Raw genomic sequence first — 21,843 nt, 5'->3', positions numbered from 1 at the left:
AAAAAAACCACTTGAAGCTATATATTTTACTTGTTTTATTATTTCCAAATCTTGCTTAGAACCTGAAGAAATTCTTTCACAATCTAATAATTAATTAATGATAATTAAGTTTAACATTAACGCCTGACAACGACGAAGTAAAGATTATATACCTATATATATGTATATATATTAATATACATATATATATTTATATTTTAATTATATATATATATGTGTATATATATATATATATATCATGTATAAGCTAATCCTTGCCCAGACACACGTGTTGATATGCAGTTGTTCATTCAATTTTTCTTCTACGGGCATATAAATAAAATCTTATTGCTTAATATTTTTTAAATATATATATATATATGTATATGTACATATATGTATATATATGCGCATATATATGTATACATATGTATATATATGTATACGGTATCATTACCATTACATATGATGATATGTTTTTGTAGTCCCAATGATTAATATGCACAGATTTGTGCAAATGCCTCAAGCGTGAGACATATTATGGACGGATTGATCCAGATGCAAAATGGACTTTCCGAATAATCGAAGCAGATCGCAAGAATTTCTTTCGCACTAATACGTGCAACAGCTCGATCAAAACCTTTTCGTTTTTCTGTTTCCCTCGCCTATTTCTTTTACTTTGCCTTCTTTTTTTGTAATTGTTTGCATTCAAATTCGACTGCAGAAAAAATAGCTTAATCTAATCAGCTGGCGTTAGTTTGCGACCGATTTTCGGAATGTCCTCATGTATCCGGCAGTATTTTGACGAGGCCTAAGATTGTCGTTCTAACCTCGCCCGTGAAGAAGGTGGCGAAAAAAAAAAGAGAGAGAGAGACGCGGCCGCTCACGGGTCGCCGTATTTTTCTTTTTTCTTTATTCATTCTCTATACGTAACCATATTGAATCGATCGCGGAGAGGCATCACTCAAAAGCCCCGTCGACATACTGGTTATTTATTTTTCTTTATTTGCTCTCTAAATATCAGATTCTTAATTCTGAATTAATTTTATATCGCTACGGTAAAGTTATTATTTTTTTTCTTTTTAAATATCACAATAACCTTACACAGAAAGCTGCAACTAATTTATAATTATATTAATATTAATAATATTATTATTATATCATTATTACTTTATCATAATTAAATATTATTATTTATTATTATTTATTATTATTGTTGTTTTTATTATCTACCTCGTAAATACGTTGGGATTTTTATCTTTTTTTTTTTTATCCTTTTATCTTTCAACGAAAACACCCTAGTAAGTAACTCTTACGCGCGATTCTTTTTAGGGTAATTGCTTCTTTTAAACACATGACTCGTGCGTATTGGCGACTTTAAATTTCGCATTTATATCCGTTGGCGGAGGATGAAGTGTTCATTGTTTTACGCATGTGTTCAATTAAAATTGAGTAAAAGTAAATCAGCCGGTTTCTCTTGTTTCTTTCTTTTTCACTCTTTCTGTCTGATTCTTTTTTAAATAGTTTTCCGGCATGTCCCCGTTTTTTATCATCGAACCATACGTTTGAAGTTGTCCTCTATCGCTTCCTCGATTTCGATCGAGAGGCTTTGTCGGTCGCGATGTTTCGCAACATCAAGTATTTAAATATGCGTTACGACATTAATCAAGAATAGATCGTTAATCAAGAACAGTTAGATTCTTCTTTTTCTTTCTTATGTATATATTTTTTGTAAAATAAAAATTTAAATTAATTTGATCGAATTAAAAGTAACGAGGAAATGTTTTTCTTAATGTTCATCCTCAATTAATTCCGTTCTCAATTAACGACATTTTCTACACAATTTCACTTAATATGTGTAATGTGTATACGTACATCGAATTGAAAATTCACACACGTACTTACTCTAGTTATATGTGTGAATTTGTCGGAATAATTTCCATTGTCTAACAAGATCCACGATGTTTGTTCACGGAAGAAAATGTTTCAGTATTGTGATCAAGAGAAAGATCGATGATACGTTTGCGATAAAAAGTGTCGATATTCATGATAAAAGTAAGTTAAATATTTATGTTTCAAAACTACGCAATAACATTGTCACGTTATTTTTTTTTTTTTTTTTTTTACAAAACGTACCCAATCTATTAAATTGCGTGGAAAATCTTTTGTCGAATTAAAATTGAACATTCTTAATGAAAAATTCAAATTAATCGTTGCGTTTGGTACGCTTTGAATATACCCGTCTGAATATAACTCGATCGCTCGAAGTAACAATCGTATCGATATCTTGATAAAATATGGCGCGTGTCAGTAATCGTTTGCGCGGCTAACGAGTGTACGTGCAATAACCAGGTGTGAAGAACAAGAAATGATCGTTGCAGATCGTTGCAGTGTAAACGACATTGCTGAGCGCGAAGCAATTGCTGAACGACGGCCCGCCATTTGAATGAATTTTTTCCGTGAACAGGTATCGGCTTATAAACATTATAAACATATCACAATTCGGGCGTCTTCTATTAGAGAGTGTTTTGTAATATGTATATACGTCGCTATCTTTTTTTTTCTAAATCACGTTACACACGATAGATTCGATTAACATAATAATTAGACTGCTGATTTTTATGGAAATTCATTTTTTTTGATAATATAGTTAAAAAAGCACAGACTTGGTAAAATATTGTTTCATCTACCAAGTACTATAGAAAGCGATATACTTTGGATGCTTTATACATTCTTTCACATTATGCGCATTCTCTGAAATCTTGCACTTTCAAATTTCTTATAAATGCATAAAAACCCGTAGTCTAATAATAAATGTCGCCGAACATCGTTTCCTGTTCGTTAATTTCTATTTTGCGTGAATAATGACGTGAATTTAGTTTCCTTTTCCAATAAAAATTTTCCTATCGTTACACATGTCGAGCTTGTAGCTTTTATGGTTTTATGGAAAGTAAATCTTTTAAAGTATAATTTTTCAACGCATACTCGCATACAATTGTTTTTGAGACTACTTCGTGTAAACTGAGATTAACGATTAATCGAAGTTTGTACATTAAAATAACGCTTAAGGATAATAATCGACAACCTTGATTAAATCAACGATCGATTTTTGTAACATACTTTCATCCTACATGTTTTAATAAAATTCTAGTTAACAAATTGTTAACCTAAGAAGTTTAAATTTAAACTTTCATAGTATCTTCCCGCTCGACTTTCTAATTATTCTTTCGATGTTTAGTTTTCCTATACGGGCTCGCTATATTCGATAGTGTTGTGTACTTTCATGGAAAATTTAACCTGTTTTCTTAAATAATCAGTGATTATGTACCAACGGAGTGCCATTACACCACGTTGAAAGTCGAGTACCCGAGAGCACTCGAAATATATTCGATTACTCGAAGTTAGATTTCGATTCGTATCGAGTATTCGACTATATGAATTGAATAATTGAAAAATCGTCTTATCGAATCCTATAGAATTCGATTTATCGGACTGACTCGAATAATCTGTCGTTCAAACAATATCCGAAATAATTCGATCGATCGAATAAGTTCGATTAGAAAAATTCAATTCTATTCCAATTATTTGAATGCTACTACGATTTATTCGAATTTTCAAACGATGTGTTCGAGCTTCTTCATAGTTGAAAATTTTATCAACAAATAGAAAAGGATAAAAAAAAAAAAAAAAAAAAAAAAAAAAAAAAAAAAAAAAAAAAAAAAAAAAAAAGAAAAGAAAAGAATAATTCAATTAAATTTCCTAATAATCTATAAATAATATATAAAATTAGATATAAATATATAAATATATAAATTATTATCAAATAATATCTTTTAAGATATTCGATACGATCGGCGATATTCAAATTCATTGGTTTGATTCGAATAAATCGAGCACGTTTGTTCGAGTATTCGGATTTCGATGAAATCATTCGAGTCGAATATTCGGAACATTCAGTCATCTGATTATCTACCCTACCCAGCATATAACGAATGCATACACAAAGCTTGCGTGATAGAGATAACTATACATAGACCCTGGCATTTTTTCCAATATCTAAATGTTCCATTTTCCTTTAATAAATCATTTCTTTTCCTATTAATATTAGAACGTACATATCTTGATGCTAGGTCCTTCAGGACAGAAAACTAACAGGCAAATAAATACAGGGACATATGCTACGCGATTAACCTTTCTCTTATACATGGACAAATACTGTAGTACAAAGTGCTACTACGATTACACGTATAGATTTTCACAGATACAAATTCACAGATGTCTACTCAACGAACGACGTTTTTTAGGTGCTTACCAACGATGAAATGCCTCTTTCTTTTTGCATATAAATAATTTTCGTTTAAATACGCGGTTATCAATACAACAGGTATCTTGTCTTTGGTTGTTGCGAAATCACAAAGATTATAAATATCAATAAATAAGTTAGAGAAAACGAGATTAAATATATCGTATTATTGGTACGATATGGGATAGTAAGAACGTTGAAACTTTGCTTTCTATGTAGGTAAATATATAAATGTTATTAAATACATAATTAAATAAATTAATAAGTTCTAGAGAGGATATCGATGCGAATAATTAATCGTACAGTACGAAATACAAGCACGGAGGATATTCTACGTATTTTTCACGTTTTCTTCTTTATTTTATTGGATATACGATTATGTAAATTGTTAGATTATAGAAAAACAAATATTCGATAAAATATTTGAATGGGAGTATCTATCTTTTGTAAGTTAATGTTGGCATTCGCCTTCTTAAACGGAGACTTAAATTAAACTTTAAAATGTAGAATTTAGAAGGTAGATCTTTTACCTTGTTCCAGAAATTCTAGATTACCAATGCCAGGCTACTTAATTACAGCTGATTTTTCGCGCGTAAGAGGTTCTTCGTATTTTCCTTCTTTTCATCGCTAATCACTCTTTGTGCGCATAATTTAGTACAATTTCGTACCAAGAAGTCGAAGTTAAGTGGTGTTAAGCACGCAACAGTGATTTGGAGTCGCGTTCGTTGCGATTCATAAGCGGATGGTAGCTAATTAGTGGTAAATTAGTAGAAGGAAAGTAGACCTTTTACGCGTCTACTTTGCGAACATTGTTACGAAAGGCTGGAATTGTGCAACACCAGTTTCTGTTTCACGATCTGTTTGAATAATTTTCGTCACGCCTTCCGTCGAGGCAATTGTCTTGCTGGTGAAAAATAAAAATCGTACAACTTATTTTAAACGCGTTTGTCGATGATCTTCTAAAACCCGAACTAGTCAGCATTTTTAAGATATAATTTAAACAACTAATTATGAACATTGAAACGTTGCTATATTTTAAAAAATTTTCCTTTTACATATACGAGACGTTTCATTATTTTTAGGTCCTAATTTAACGATCGATCAAGCATTGAAAAACGTCAGAACTAGATCAAAATTGTGTTTAAATTACAGTTGATTTATCTGAAATCAGAAGTCAATAATAAAGAGAATATTACTCTTTCGAAAAAATGCTCTTTCGAAAGAACGTATAATTGTTATAAAAAGCAGAGCAGCTATAATATAAAATTATAATTTATAATTAAAAAGAATAATTTTCAATGCTAAATCGATCGCTAAATAAGTTTCATCAATGATGAACCACCCTGTACATTGTTACATCGTTAAACTTCGATGTTTAACTCAACCGTAATAACGTTTATCGTTCTCCTTTAACGATGCACCCATTCTATAAACGTCGTCCGACGTGTAGACATCAATTCTACTAATCTCACACGCTTCTTTTGCTTTTTATAACTTTCATCTGCTTCGACCCTATCGGTTTATCACGAATATCATAAATATCTATACAAGTAAGTAGATCTCGAATTCTTGTATTCATTGTTCGCATACGTTATCGAGTGCGTTGTTAAATAAGTGTAGACTTTCTTTGTCTTGGTTCGTGTCTTCACATGTGTAATATTTCCCCCACCCCCTCCCTCCTTTTCCTTACTTTTGCGGTATTTTACAATTTCATTGTTCCAATACGTGATCATCGTTGTTAATCGATTCTTCGATCGAGGCTTGTTTAATTGGCTTCTATAATTCTAATTAGTCAGAATCAATGTCCACAGACGATCGAGTCAGTCATCGTGGCCATCGTTAATAACTATCCCACGTTATGCACGATTGTAAACGTCGATAATGAAGATTATCGTTCATTATTTGATATGTATGGTTCACTTTGGAATATCTATCTTCCTTCTTTACAGAAGGTTCTCCAGAGCATAGGGGAATTTTTTAATCAAAAATTCTCCCAAGTTTATATGGACTTTCCGTAGATATTCTATTATATAAGGATCTTCAGAGCATTCGTTTGTCAAACACTTTTCAGAGCTTTTTCTATTAAAGATTTTTCAGAATTTACCGATACTTTCTCGCAGGTTTATGCGATTTCCATAGTTATTTTATTACTTAAGAAAACTCCGAAAAGAGCAATCCTCCGACACTTTTCACAATTTGCAGAGATTCTCCGTTGAAGATTTTTCACAATTTACCGATACATTCTATCGAACGTCCCTCAGGATTTGTAAAGATCCATCATGTAAGATTTCTTGGAATTTACGCGCATTCTTTGTTCAAATTTCATTACATTTCAAATGTATTTAGGATTTACAGAAACTCTTTCTATCCAAGATTCTTCAAAATTTCCTATAGGTAGATTTTTTTCTTTTTTTTTTTTTTAATAGACAATCTCTAATCGAATATTTACAAAACAAAAAGAAAATTGATTTCCATTGTTCCACTTAGTTTCACGTAGTAAAATTATGATGGCGACGCATGACGATACGTGAATCGCTGTACGTCTGTACCACGATAATTACACGCTTAAGAGATACCTATGAGATTCACCATCACGGACACGTAAAATAGCATCTTTTATTCTTTGGGATTGTTTACGCAGCCTTGACAAATTAATAAATAGTCGAACCTTTCAGGTACCTATGTGCAAAGAACATCTGATAGCGAGAATGAAATTTCCTTGAATAAACGCCTATATGTAATATACATATAACGTCGAAGCAGACGTTTCACGGAATTTCCTAATTGTTTCATTAAAATAGTCGATTAATCGACTTGAATCAACGTCACGAGATCGGTGACGCGGCAATTTCTGTCAGGAATTATCTTTTCATGTAAAATATCGACGAATTGACTATCGACATGCGGATCATCCGCGGGAATGAATGGGATGGAACATCCGTGTTACCGCGAGATTCTTTTTCAAATCTCGAGTTGAAAGGTGAAATACACTGCTCAGTACAATCAATGATTCCAAGTATAAAAAAAAAAAAAAAAAATATATATATATATACATATATCGTACACCATTCGTAGAAAAATATATCGTAAATCATTTGGTGGTAGATTTCCTCGGTTTTAGTTCTTCGGGCTACGAGGTTCGAAAATAACACGATAAAGTGTAGTTACGTGGTTGTTACATTTTGTAGTCTGAAATATTTCATTTTTGTGAAATATATTTATATAAAGAAAGATTTAATTGCTGTATGCTCCATCTTTTTTTTTTCAATATAATTCCACGAATTATAAGTTTAAAAAGTAAGAGGATATTTTTAAATACGTTCTTTTGTAAAATATATTGTACGAAGAAATTGCTATTTGCGCTTTAGCTAGAATCGTAGATTATTCGAAGTTACTCATAGTCTACCTATCGATCGAATCACTTTTCCCACTGTTCTTCGGAACAAGGGCTGGCTGTTAGAAATTTTCTTGATGTGCCGTTCGTGTTAAGAAAACGTGTTGGAACGATTCCTGGGAAACTACGAGAGCGTTTATAGGGAACGATATCACGCATGAGATACGGAGCGTTGATTCCAATTGCGGCCGAATAGAACCGGCTGTGGAATTGTTGAAACGCAGAAAGTGGCTTCAACTCGGATGCAAGGTCAGATAGAAGCAATTATTGCGCACACTTTCATCGTGGTGCATATGGGTTGCATTCGTTCGCGAAAATTGTTCGCGTGTCGTGTATGCGAAACCATGGTGTACGCGTATAATATGCGAAAACTTCCAATTACAATTTGTTAAATAATAATATCTATGTTTACAAGTAAGATCGATAGAGATCGTTTTCTAACTATCTATGTTGAGCAGTGTATTCATCGACATAACTGATAGAATGGAGTCGGTCAGAATCGATTGTATCTTGGAAATTATGAGATTACACAATATTTTACAAATGAACTTCGATATTTACGCGAATTCGTATTTTTTCAAATATAATTAAAAACTGAAAATTATTAGGAACACCATACTTTGGATATTTGACATATTTTTATATGTTACGCGTATTTTTGCATTTGCAAATTTCCCGCAAATGCATATAAATAACGATTAACGGTAACAAACGATAGTTGTAATCGATGGGAACGATGTTATTTGAGAAATATACGATGTAGATCGCCTCGACTCCATCCTGTCAATCAGAGGGATAAAAATTACTTTCAGGCAACGTCACTTCCGCTAATATACGCGATGCATCGCCAGACGGATGTGTAACTAAAACACATAGAGCACGGAAAAGAAGCGCACGCGACATTATTAATCCCTTTCGAATAACAACTACGTCGAACAATCTACGATCACACACGTTTTTTTTTAATCGCGAAACGTTCGAAAAACTCGACGAGAAAAAACATCACGAGATGTATGCTATTATAGATTAGAACGAGTTACAAGTTTTTCTTTCTCTTTAACACCTTAAAACCTTTGTATATAATAATAAATATAGCGTTTAAATTATAGCCGAGCCTAATATCTGTAAATATTTATACACGATAGCTACGGTCCCTAATTAATGCGTCGTATTATACTTTCGGAATGTATGGACTTGACGTTCTTCTACCTTTAAACTCTTTACCTGTTCCTCCTTTTCTTCTTTTTATCACTTTCTTATTACTTTCAATGATTGGAAAGACCGAAAAAATTGTCGGTAAGGTAGGTCACGATCGATCGAGGACAATTTTCGAAGACTTTCAAAAGCCCCTCGCTTTTCTTTTCCTTCTTTTTTCTTTAATCTATTTAGACGAGAATCTACGTCGTCCGGGTATATTAGAAAAAATGATATGTCTTATTGTACGTGGTCGCGAGATTTCGCGTCCCTATCACTTTTATTCCGACGTTCCTTGTAACCTACTTGATTGCTGGAAGAAGTATGGCGCGATCGTGCGTAAAACATTTTTCACAAAGGCGTTCTATATACTTCGATAGAAAATTCAAGCATAATTGGTACACGTATTTCGTAATAACTTTGTTGAAACGTTTTCGATGACGATACACGAGATTCTGCGAAGCTTCGATCGCTCTCAAATGACGATTAGATTTCTACGGTTCTCTTTCGAACTTCTAGAATTATATTTAAATTACTAGTTAAAATGTTAAACAAGGTTCGCGCTTGTGTCATATTACGTGATATTTTTACTGCCTTTACTGGAATTTCGTCGCGTTTCGAGTATTTCTTATCCAAATTACAACATCCTTCGTAAATATATTACAACATCGACCATGTATGAAACTTTTGCAGACGCTTTCAAGTTATAGAAATTTATTTACACAAATGTAATTTCCATTCGTATGATAATCACGTTAAATACGGATAACGTATATTCAAGGATGTATCGAAATTTGCGAATGTTATCATTCGCGAAATAATTATATAACGTTAAATACGAACGACCCACTCTTCAATTTCTTATACTTTCATCGATTTTCTTACCTAGACGCTCGAAACATGTTCAGCCGTTATTTCACGGCTGCGCTATACTTCTTCCATTAAGAATACCTCTTGCTTCCCTTCTCAGTGGAACGCTGAGCATTCGTGTCGTCGTGGTCAGCCTCTATTCCCACTCCTCCATCTTACACTTCGATCCTATCAAAACGTAATATCGTTTGAGAAACTTGGTCACGAGATACGGTCATTTTTACCTTCCTCCGCTTATCGATTTACAAGGCGTGCGAGCTCGTGGTCACGATTTACGGAATGAAACGCTCGAAACTCGGTAGCTCGACACCCGAAGGCCTCCCTATGGACACGTTTGCTTCAGTCTAACCAGCGTTCCGGTGAAGAATATCGTGGACAGAGAGCGAGGTTACGCGATCAAAAATAATTTCTCGGATGCTTGGAAAAATACCGTTTCGAGACTGGCCTACTTTTCTTAAAGTCGGATTCGCGGCGCTGATACGCGCCCGGCGAGAGATTCCTCGATTTTCAGCGCGTCGTCTCGTTAGGACGGATTCGGGATCTATTTTATCTGTGTATGTGGCAGGTTTTTCGTTTCTCTATCTTTCATCCGTGTATTTCCATTCGTCGGCCCTGCTCGTCACTTCGACATTTCGAGCTCGCACGTCTTGTTTCCATCGGCCGAACACGACTTTTCACCGTTCACAGGGTGTTCGACGATTTAATATTATAACATCGTATCACAATGATGACACAACACTGCCGTCTAGATATCCTCGCGATCTTTGGATAGATATACGTATCGATGTCTTTGGTGTTCGTCAGCTATATATATATATATATATTTCCTCCGTTTAAACAAAGAGAATGCAGGTTTTCTCTGTTCATTCTCCTATTGGATAAAAATCTTTGTGTTCCGTAGAAAATATCCGGATTGTACAGGATCATGCGGAAAATCATGTTCTTTTTCTCGATCGTATCTTCTTACCTGTGCTTTCTTAAATGCTTCTGCCTTTTATCAATAGTTTGACGTTGTCGCCGCGATGGACTCTTCTTGTTCGTTCTTAAGGAAACAAGATAAAGGCTTGCCGCACTCTTGAGACGAGTTACGTCTTCGAATTGTTCGTTAACGTTCGTTACACGATCCACGAGAGTCGATTTCTTGGAAATTCTTCTTGATTTCGTCGTTTGTTTTTAGCTGGCGTGAAAAAACATGATCCAAGGGGATCCAGAATCTATAAGCTCTCGATCGCACGGTTGGTCAGCCTCGTTCGGGTTCTTTCTTCGTGATCTATTGCCTGTGCTTTCGCGTGTATACATATACATATCTATTATATACATATACGTATGTAAAAAAGAAACAAAAACGGACTCGTTAGAATAATTCTTTAGTCACAGTACAAAATATCTGATTCGCGTGTACTTTGCTTCATCTTCTTTTTTTTTCTCTCTCTCTTCCCCCTCTCCTCTTTTCTCTTTTCTCTCCTCTTTCTCATTCCGTTCACGACGTATGATAAACATATATATATATATTTGTTTCCTTTACTCCAATATATATATATATATATATATATATAGCTATCTGTATATATATATACTTTCCGTATTTATATTGGTTTCTACTAATCCTTATGCGAAATGCCATTCTATATAATTGTAAACTGTATAGCGTACTGCCTACTGATATGAGTTTCCTTAGTTCACTTGTAAAGCACTTTTTAGATTCAATCGAAACGATTCATCGCGAGCGAGCGAACCTCGTTGCAAATGTTTCTTTTGCGTTGCGAATTAACCAGTTACGTCGGTTGATTTTCGTATCACGCACGCAATCGATTTCTCCTGTTGTTCGTTTATTCAGCTTTCCCTATCTTCTATTCGTGATTTTTTGTTGTACACGATCGTTGATGATTCCTTCCTCCTCCTTGACATAATATTTCCAGGTTTGTATCGATAATGGTCTTTTTCACTGAATGGGTCGTAGTCAAGATATAAATTTCAATTTCAATGGTTTAATAATTTTGGTTGTGTCTGTACAACGAAAAATACACGGTCGAAGAAGAAACTTTGATTCTCTCGAGTCCAATCTAACGATTGCGTATCCTTATCGCTGAATTCTCTATATCTATCGCTCTATTCTTTCCTAGTTTCCCTCGTTGTCTTCGGTAAAAGCGATCCCTTCAGCTCGTTTTGGGCTATTCTCGATATGCGTTCAATCTGTTTTTTGTTTCCGACGACGAAAATCCTACTTTTCTGCATCTTTATCGGAAGAAACGAAGAAACATTACCCATCGAAAGTATGATCGGTGAATTTTGATGAAAATCGACTGACTTTAGTTGATAGAATTATCGTTTCGAAATATGATTTAAGGAGAATTTTTGGATCTCTTCTAGTTCCTTTCAATTGTGCCATCAAAAATGTATTTTCCTTTGAATTTTGAAAGTTCTTCGATCTGTGATTAAAGATTCTCAGAGCTCTTTAATCTCTTAGGAACCCTCGCATTTCTATAATTTAAACGAACTCTTAACAGGAATAAAGTCGATCATTCGATCAAGGTATCTTAATAATATAACCAATTTTATAATTTCAATGACGTTGTCTATGCATCTACTTTCGCGGAAATAGTTTAAGATTTTCGACGCGCTGCCGACAAAGTTGAAGATAAAGAAGAAAAAGATCCAAAACGAGCCGATGGAACGCGACCGAGCTGTCGAGTAATTAATAGCGCAGCAAGCGAGCATACGAGTAGCTGGATATCGAAAAACCGTGTCGCTCGATCGCGACTTCGTGCATGCCGAACATTTTTTTTTCGCGTTTTCCCTCGTTCTATCCTTCTTCCTTTAACACATCCCTTCTTGTTCTTTCTTTAGTCTTCCAGATTTCTCACAGTTTCAGTGGCGTAATAAGTTTTTTTTTCGTCGTTTTCATACAAAAGTAGCAAAAGCTTGGCCGCGAGTGCCGAAGAATTATACTTTTTAACACCGCGACAATGCTTCTTCTTTCCGAAGCGTCGTCGCTATTCCTATGTTTCCCCTATTTTTTTTTTTTTTTTTTTTTTTAATAGAGTGAGGTTCGAATGAAAATTTGTCGACGACAAAACGTTGCGTCGTCACGCGCGACGTCGACGATAAACGCGCGTTCACACGTGTAATCGCTTCTTGTTATTTATTTTGGTGTGTTCAGTTTCACGCGTTTGTTGTACGATATTACTTTGCTTTTTCGGGCCGAAATACGGACGCGTGGAATCGCGTGGATCGTCGTTCTAATTAGCTAGAAATTGTTCAACACTCACACGTTACGGTTAATAACACTTACGCACACGCAGCATATACGCAGATCACGTTCATTCACTCTCTATCTTGGGCAGTACAGCTATTGTTTTTTTTTTTTAATTGTAAAATGATATGTTACGTTAAGGTCAAGCGAATACGTTGCCCTGGGAAAGGCATTCGAGAGCCTTCGTTTTCCTCTTTTTTCCACGTCGGTAGTCACGGTTCGCGATTCAGTTCGAATTACGCTCGATTCAATAATCCGCGGATCTAATGGGACCTGATGAAGACTCGAAAGAAGGATCGATGACGACGAACGATTCCCCCAAGAAGAAGAAGAAGAAGAAGAAGAAGAAGAAGAAGAAGAAGAAGAAGAGGAAGAAGAAGAAGAAGAAGAAGAAAAAGTACAAGATGACGAAGAAGAACCATTTTCTTTGGGGATTATTTTTTCTTGGGAATCGAAGATACTCGATTTAATTCCCATTTTTTGCCACTCACTTTGCTCCTTTCCTTTTCTAATAAATTAATTATAATAACGATTATAACAAAGGGCAAACGAATCTGTGCCGTTTCATACTTCTCCTCTCTTTTTCCTTTTTCTTTTTTGCGTCGTCGCTCTCTCCGAATTCGCAAATGTAAGGCCTCGCATGGATTTTACAACTTAGGCTATACTTTCCGTCGTTTCCGAAGATCACATAATGCGTGTCTCTCGTTTTATTTTTTCTCCGTGTTTTCCTTAAAATCACGATGACTCTCGTTTAAAAGGGAACGCTTGCACAGACGAATTGACTAACTCCTTTTACCTTTGAAACCACGCTTCCCCGCTACCAATGTAAAACAATTTGTTTTAATAAATCTATTATATACATATATATATATATACCTATGTATATAGTCCAAGACATACTTAAGAGAGCATTCGAGGAGATTCGATAAAACCTTTTTCACATTTTTCTATACCCACTATCAGGAAAAAAATTATTCAGTCACCATCTATAATGAATATATATATATGTATATGTATATATGTATATATACATCGACGATACTCTAACAAGTCAGAAATTCGGTGATATGTTCATGGATCGACGAGTTCACGGATTCAAGCGGTTTACACACTTTTTTGTTTTTTCTTTTTTGCTTTTTTTTTTGTTGCACTAACAATCACCCGGGGAGCGTTTACCGAAGTCGTTCATTCAGAGCCAAATTTCTGGCCAATTTCACGCGGATTACTTTCCAGAATAATTGCACTACCATCTCGTAACGGTATGAAAACGGCCTTTCCTTCTTTTCTGAAACGTTCTCTCGATCTTCGTGAAATCGTTTCGTGAGATTTTTTTCGTAAAAGGAAGTTTCAATGCTTCTACACTTTAAGGTAGATGAAATGATATTAATAAATACCCTTGTAACACGCGTTAATTAATCTTCTCAAAACAAGTTTTTAAAGACAAAGACGAGAACGAAGAATTCCTATCTTTATTCTTTTTTCCTGTGAAGATTTTGTTTCATGCATCGCTGAATCTCTCCGTCTCCGATTTTATAGTTATATTTACAGTAAAAATAATATTAAAATATACATTCACCACGGGCGAAAGGAATTCACTTCTCTTTTCCTTTCCTTTTTGAAAAAATTAATAAAAGACAGAAGAACGCTGGATGAAAATTTCCGTTTTTTTTTTTGGCTTCATTTTTACAATGGACGACGAGTAAACGCTCTCCAGAACAATTATCTACCTTTAAACGACCTGCTCGGCAAGCTCTTAACCATCTAACGATATGTATCAGAAAAGTGACAACCCTGAAACCTCGCGTTGCATACTTTCGTTTCTCTGTCTCTCTCTCTCTCTCCTTCTCCTTGTTTTTCGTTCCATCTTCGATTCAGCGACATGTTTCCTTAGAATTCGAAATAATCGCGGCATCGCCGAAAGCTTCGAGCCGATTTTTAAAGTTGCCCGTTCCATTTTCAATTGTTTCACCGAGCCTTCAGATTACTGACACACTTCTTCCTGAGTGATCTCGTTGCCCGACGAGCTGCGTTTACCGTTTCCAGCGTCAAGGGACACCTCGTCTCGCTCTGAATTTTTGCGACGGTCCAGTTCTCTGCAAACGGACCGGCCAAGTTCTTCTTTCAGGTCAGGCAGATTTTTATTTCGTGGTAAGAAAGCCAGATAGAAAGGCGGTTTGTTCCGCCTGGACCTTTAAACGACACTGCTTCCCCGGCAAAAATTGAGTAAAAAGAGGAAAATTTGTCGCGGTCAAGCTACTTTCCTAAGTTATAAGTCATAACAAATAATTGTCCTAATAATTTGATTTAGCCGTGTTGTATCGATATTAGAAATTAATCTGGTATCTGTTGAGTAGAATTTTTAACGCATAGCAATAGCACGAATAGCAATTCATATAATAATTTTGTATATAATGAAATGTATAACTCTTCGTATAATTCGTTGATGGAATTTCGACGATAGTAGTGGTTATTATGATATATAATTAAATAGAATTATCTTAATAGTATATACGTACTAGCTGATTTTAGAAAGAAATTGGTCAAACACAAAGGTTCTAGAATGATTCACGGAAATTCGATTCCTTTATATATAGGATCGAAAAATCCTAAATCTCTCCAAAAAAACATCAGAAACGAACTACAAATAGATTTTTTTTTTCTTCTGAAAGATGCATCTTCATCGAGCAACGAGATTTTCAGTTGTCTCGTCGTTTTTCAAACAAGCGATTCAGGCACGATCGCGAGAAGATCGACGCTAAAGACATCCGTAACTCTCATCTCGACACGAATACAATCGTGCACGGAATAAAACTGTGCACAACACTCTCGTGTTTTCCTCCCCTCGGAGCGTGCTTTTCTTTTCTTCTCGGCTCGTGTTTTCATGGAAAATAGAAAAATAAAGGAGCGTTCTGACGCTCGAGAGCAATTACGACGGTCGGCTCATGTCGCTGACGAAGTGTCTTTTGAACGCCAATCGTGAAATTAGCCGTTCCACAGTATGAATTAGCTTCACCGACGATGAATTCTTCGCTTTCATCGTAATTTCTCGCCATTGACGTGCACACGGTTCGGTTAACACTCTCTACCACTCTCTATTACACCTTTACACCACTTAATCACCACTCGCCACTATTAATTGCGGATGCGTATAATAAATGCCCAGTGGTTGTTCGACGAGGATCGTATTTAATCAGCACGATGATTGGCTGTGAACTCTGAGAAAAGAAGCTGTCGATCGACTCGGGAAGCCGTTCGGGCGATAAAATTCGAGGAATCTACGAGAAAAATATGCCATTCTTTCCATCGCGCTATACAGAGGAGTATTCTTCTACGATCACCGTTGATGAACTTTCTCGGTCGTTTTCTCTCGCTTTCTTCTTTAAATAGTCTTTCTCGTTTACCGTATCCCGGCGAAATTCTTCCTTCGTTCTCTTTCCGCTTATCCTTTCTCAAACCATTTTGTACGGGACAGTTAACGTGGATTCTATCAACGGGACGATCGTCGAGCAGAGAAATATTAATTAGAGGAACACGCGTCGATGCGGCAGCTCTCCGTCCTTCGAGGAAAAAAGTCTAAGTAGAAAACGACGAGGCGATAGAAAACTATCAGGCAGGCTCGAACAGCTTTGGATCAGTTAAGAGATTTTAATTTGAAGAAGCGTCTTCCTGTAATTCAGGACTCTGCGCGACACTATTCCTTCCATCCTTTTTTTCTCTCCTTTTCTTTTTTTTTTTTTGTCTTTTTTTTTCTCTTTTCGTACTTTAATGCGTATGGTATACGTACAATACGTAATATGGATTTACGGGAGAATAGGGAGAGGGGGGAGTTCGACGTTTGAAATCGGGACGAGACGAATAATACACGGTACGAATTACAGCATGACTCGACCAACGGGAAGGCACTTGGGCAAATTACGTGCCGAGTTGGCCGTCGTATCTAGCACGCAGGGCACACACCACCTTCGTATCCTCGTTTCTGTCTATCCGCGCCACTACAAAGACAGATCGTTTTAAAAGTTACTTTTTTTTTCTGTTTATCCTTATTACGAGAACTTTAACTTTCTTCCCTCTACTGCTTAATCCTATGATATGTTCGCATTCGTTATGTATATGTATAAGATTATTACGTAAATTAACACAATCATTCTATCGATCATTCCATTCATACCATTCCCTCTTTCTCACACTGACACGCTATCTCTATATTCGTATTTTCTCTCTTCGTTTCCATTCACGCTTGTCCGATTCACGCTTGTCGTTCATCGCCACTCTCGTCTAGGATATTAGACTCTCCTTAACAAGATACATAATTAAATGTATATGCTCGCCTTTTCGCGACGCGCCAATGATAAAACATAAATACACGCTTCTTAGGGCACCTTTGGTATTAAGCTTGATGTACTCGTCTTCGTCTCTTTTGTATCTCTATATTATGCAATTTCGTCTACGAGCCACCGCGCTTGCCTTCGCTCTTTCGTTTCAGTTTCGTTCTCTTCTTCGTCGGACGTTGTTCTCCACGCGAATCCCTCGGATCGTGGATCGCGAGCACGCGAGTTACGTGACACGACACGAGTCACGCCTCCGTCGAATTACATCGTCCCGGGATTAATGGACGCGATTCGAGTTTGCTGGCAATTCTCGTACGAAACACAGATGTAACGAATGCGTTACGAGTCGAATCGGTATATCCATACATAAGCTTCTTCAGTTATTTATAGATACTAGGATAGGATTTCTCTCGAGTTTTCTCCGGCTGCATCACTTTTAATCTGTTAACTGGCGATCGGCTGGATGGTTGCTTTTCAAAATCTTCGATAATTAGGAAATATATAATTCGGTCTTTTACTTTCACGAACAAGTTGCTTTCGATACGAATGAACTTACTTTTTCTTGTATTTTAAAAAATATATATATATATGTATGTATATATATAAGTACTTTACTTTAACTCCATGCATCGCGATTCTTTTTATTTATGCTTACAGGTATGTTTAACGTTCCTTATTTGCTTTTCACTCCGACATAATCGTTCCGCTGCATACTTTAGTCGAATCGTCTTGCGATTTTTCGCCCTTTCCTCTTCCAATTTTTGTATTACGCGTATGAATTTACGTTTCGTGGTCCTCGATTTTCTCGATCGAGAAAAGATCGTAACTATTATCTCACGCATCGCAATCTCACGAATATGGACGAACGCCGTGAGCCAAGGAGTTAAAACGATACCGTTCGTTGCTGTTCGTTAAAATATCAAACTGTTTCTTCGTTATTCTATCCCCGTCGTTTTTCTCTTATTACCTTAAAAAAGTAAAATAGATATTCGTTCTCTATACTCTCCTTCGTTCCTATTACACTTATCAATTTTTTCTATACGAAACAGCAAAATAGAAATTCATTCTCTCAACGTTCGAATAGATGGGGAATATCTTTCCAAACGTTTACGTTCGTTTCAACAAACGATCCAGTTAACAGGTTAAAGAGAGCGTGCTACAACAAAACTACTCTGTCTCTCCGGGAGTAATTGCATCAACCTGCATTATACAATAAATTTCCAACCCGTTTCATTTCTCTTTCCTCTTCCAAAACAATTTGCTCGAAAACAGCGCGGGGCTCGATTTTCCTAAAAGAATCTTTCGCGACTGTGGACTCTGTATGTTCCTCCGTGTACGTGTGAACAATTATTTATATATATATATGCGTGCGCGTGTGACTTCAACAGTGCCTTCCTGCTTTTACGCTCCTCTCCTCTCTCTCTGTATGTATGTATGTATGTATGTATGTATGTATGTATCTAACGTATGTATATACGTGTGTTGTTCGTGTATCTGTATATGCGTGTAGATGCGTATATGCGAGAGAAAATGATGTCACGAGTGTCGAAATCGCAACGCGCGACCGCCTCTGCGTAGAAATTCGCTAGAGCGTTACGACGCTTCGCGCGAGCTCGCACCGACGCGATCGTTCTTCCGTCTCGTTTTCTCGCGTGTCTTTCGTGTTTCTCGTGTGTGCGTGTGCGTGTGTGTATATGTATGTATCGTGTCTCTTTCCTTCTCGTGTATTCTTCTCGTTTCATCTTTTTTCTTTTTTCGTATTTTTTTTTTCTCTTCTTCTATTCGTGTCTCTCGCTTCGTCGTCGTCGTTGATCGCAATCAAGACTCGGTGGAAAATAAATAGACAAGGTAGTACACGGCTAATCGAAATAGATCGATAAGTTAAGTCGTTAAAAAATATATATACCTAGGAATATCATATATACGCGATTATTTTGGGCCCCCCGCGACTCGCGAATCTAAAACGCCGTTGCTCCGCGCAATTTATAAGAATTCTTTTTTTTGTTTTGTTCCGTTTATCCTTCGTTTCTCTCTTTCCCCTACTTGTCGTGGTGCTGATTTTCGCGAGACAAGGCTCGAACCATACACACGCAGACACACCCCTGCCTCGTCTTTCGTTAATTCCTGATCTTTCTCATTTTCTTCCTCTATATGCGTGTTTCTTTGTATTTTTTCCCCCTTCTCTTTCTATTGCGTTTACGCGAATGCTTACTTTCTTGTTTCTATTTCTGTTACTCTGTTTTTCTGTTTTTCTCATTTTTGTCGCACGTGCTTTTTACTCTCTCTTCCTTTCGATATATTCCCACCCCATTTTAGTTTCTTTTCTTTCTCGGTTTCCCGTGATTATTCCTGCGCTAGCATATTGCCTCTTCCGTCTTCGCAACGATTTCTCGAGCAACTCGGTCGATTTGCTCTGGAAACCTGCTGAACCGTTTGTCGTGGATTCGTTGTTTGTCGATGCTTTCTTCGTTACCATTGCGCAAACAACTGAATCCGGGTCTCTTGATGATCGTTGCATTCCGGGGTGTAAGCACGCATGGTCTTCCCTCGTTCCTCTTACATGCCGTTGATGTCGATCTTAAGGTTGCCCGTTTTCTTCTCTCTTTGATCCCTGCAAGCATCATGAATTTAATTAAAGTACGTCCACAGAAAGAACGTGAGAAAGGCACATGGATAAATCGACCAATTAACTCACTCCAAATATTCCATAGATATTACCTAAAGCTCGATCTTTTGCTAGATTTTCCTTAACCGATCTCTAAAAGACCGAATAAGATTAAATCTCCATCTTACAATTAACTCTCGACTGGTATCGTTGAGCCATTTCGGACCACAATGATTTATAGCTGGATCGCTTGATCTTCCAATATTTTTATTTCATTTAACTTTATCGTACGAATAAAAAGGAGAATGTAAATTACGAAGCAAAGTAGAACACCGTAAACTTTATCGATCCAACGTAAATTATTATAGTCGTCTACAAGTCAACGTTACTATCCAAGGGCTAATCTTCAAAATATCGAATAAACGAAATTTATTTGTTCCACGAATATAAATATAGCTATGCTTTAAAGGAGGATTAAAATAAAATAATACTTTCAACGAGTTCCAACAACGAGTTTAAACCGATAAGAGACGGTAAAATCAAGCACGAACGGAAATAGTACAAGTTCTGCTTACTCCGCGCCCTATCGTTTTAAATCGTTCGTGAGAAGCAAAAGAGAGATAGAGAAAATAAAAGAAGAACGAGTAGGACGGGATACGAAATTGTTGTCGGCGTTCGTTCGACGTGAAATCGGAACGGATGAACCAAGTATGAAATGAGCGTTCGCTCGGCCGTTCATCGCGCCTCGTTTGTCTCCATTCCGCCGCTTTCACGGTTTTTGTCCGCGATACCTCGCTGATTTACAGCCGCGAGGAGAATTGTTCGGAGGCCGATCGCGCATTGCCGTGCGTTTTCCAAAATCGCGAAAGTAAAATCAAACCGTTATTCTCCGAAATCGACCAATTTCTACTTGAGATATTTTTCCATTATTTCTTTCTTTCCGGTTATAGATACGATATGCCAAGGTGCTTTGGAAAGAGAAGGTCGTAAATTTTTTACGGTGTTGTTTTTCGATGGTTTGCGAAGAATCTTCTGGGTATGGTTTAGCTGGGAAAATACTTTTTTTTTTTATTTAAGCTTGTACGAGTTTGTATTCTTTCTTATCGAAATATACGTTGAATCCACGTTGATAAGTGGAATTTTGAAACTTCATACGCACATACACGTAGAAAGTTTCTTGACGAACAAGGTTTTGTACGTAGACGTTTATTAGTTTCCGTTTTAATTTTCTGCTTTATAAGACAAACGCGGAACGATTCAAAGGGAAAGATTATTTAAAATTTACCTGACAGATTCGTCTTTTCCTTACAGTAAATCCTTTTATCATCTGTGTCAAACTCTTTGCAAATGCAATTGAAAATATGCAGGTTACAGAAAAAAAATCATTTTACGTGGCTGATACGATGTTACATAGCGTTACGTCTATTCGCGTGTAATGAATCAACGATGTATCCGCAGGTAAAATTTGTCCGCTCTACGATCACACGCGTAAAACATCTTCGTCGCAACACCTTATCAATGTCCTCCACGAATCGGCCTCTTTTCTTTCAAAAACTTCCGATCCTTTCTCCAAAGCACCGTGCACAATTCAATTACCGTGAGACAACCTTGCTCGTATCCTTACGTCTGAATCGACAATCGCAAAATCGACAAACCGAAGAAAACCCGTTAATTGTGGCTGTTAGTGGTCGTAGTCAGCTATGATCGCGGCTGCGAAAACGAACAGAAATAAACGCTCGTCGAACATCCGGTTTTCGAGAGGTCGCGCGACATGTTTACCGATTCACCACGAAGCTGTTGGTCGTCGCGTTTTAATGAATCCGTCATTGTCCCGCGGAACGAAAGCAAGAGACAACCTACATTTCATCCCCTTTTCGCCCTCGTGAGCCTCTTCCCACGGTTGACGAAGAAGAGACG

The 21,843-nt window shown here is 36.6% G+C and overlaps 1 protein-coding gene across 2 annotated transcripts in view; it reads right to left on the bottom strand.

The window, feature by feature from the left end:
- Window positions 1-11: 11 nt before the first annotated feature.
- Window positions 12-21,843, bottom strand: part of LOC122568912 (protein couch potato-like) — a 198,144-nt gene continuing 176,312 nt past the window's right edge. For both annotated transcript variants that reach the window (XM_043729201.1, XM_043729202.1), the window contains one exon: window positions 12-19,932. In XM_043729201.1, the coding sequence (XP_043585136.1) occupies window positions 19,900-19,932 (33 nt within the window). In that variant the 3' untranslated portion in view covers window positions 12-19,899. The remainder of the gene's footprint in view (window positions 19,933-21,843) is intronic.

This window comes from Bombus pyrosoma, linkage group LG7 (assembly GCF_014825855.1).
Source record: "Bombus pyrosoma isolate SC7728 linkage group LG7, ASM1482585v1, whole genome shotgun sequence".
Classification (NCBI taxonomy): domain Eukaryota; kingdom Metazoa; phylum Arthropoda; class Insecta; order Hymenoptera; family Apidae; genus Bombus; species Bombus pyrosoma.
This window is presented reverse-complemented; position numbering and strand designations above follow the sequence as displayed.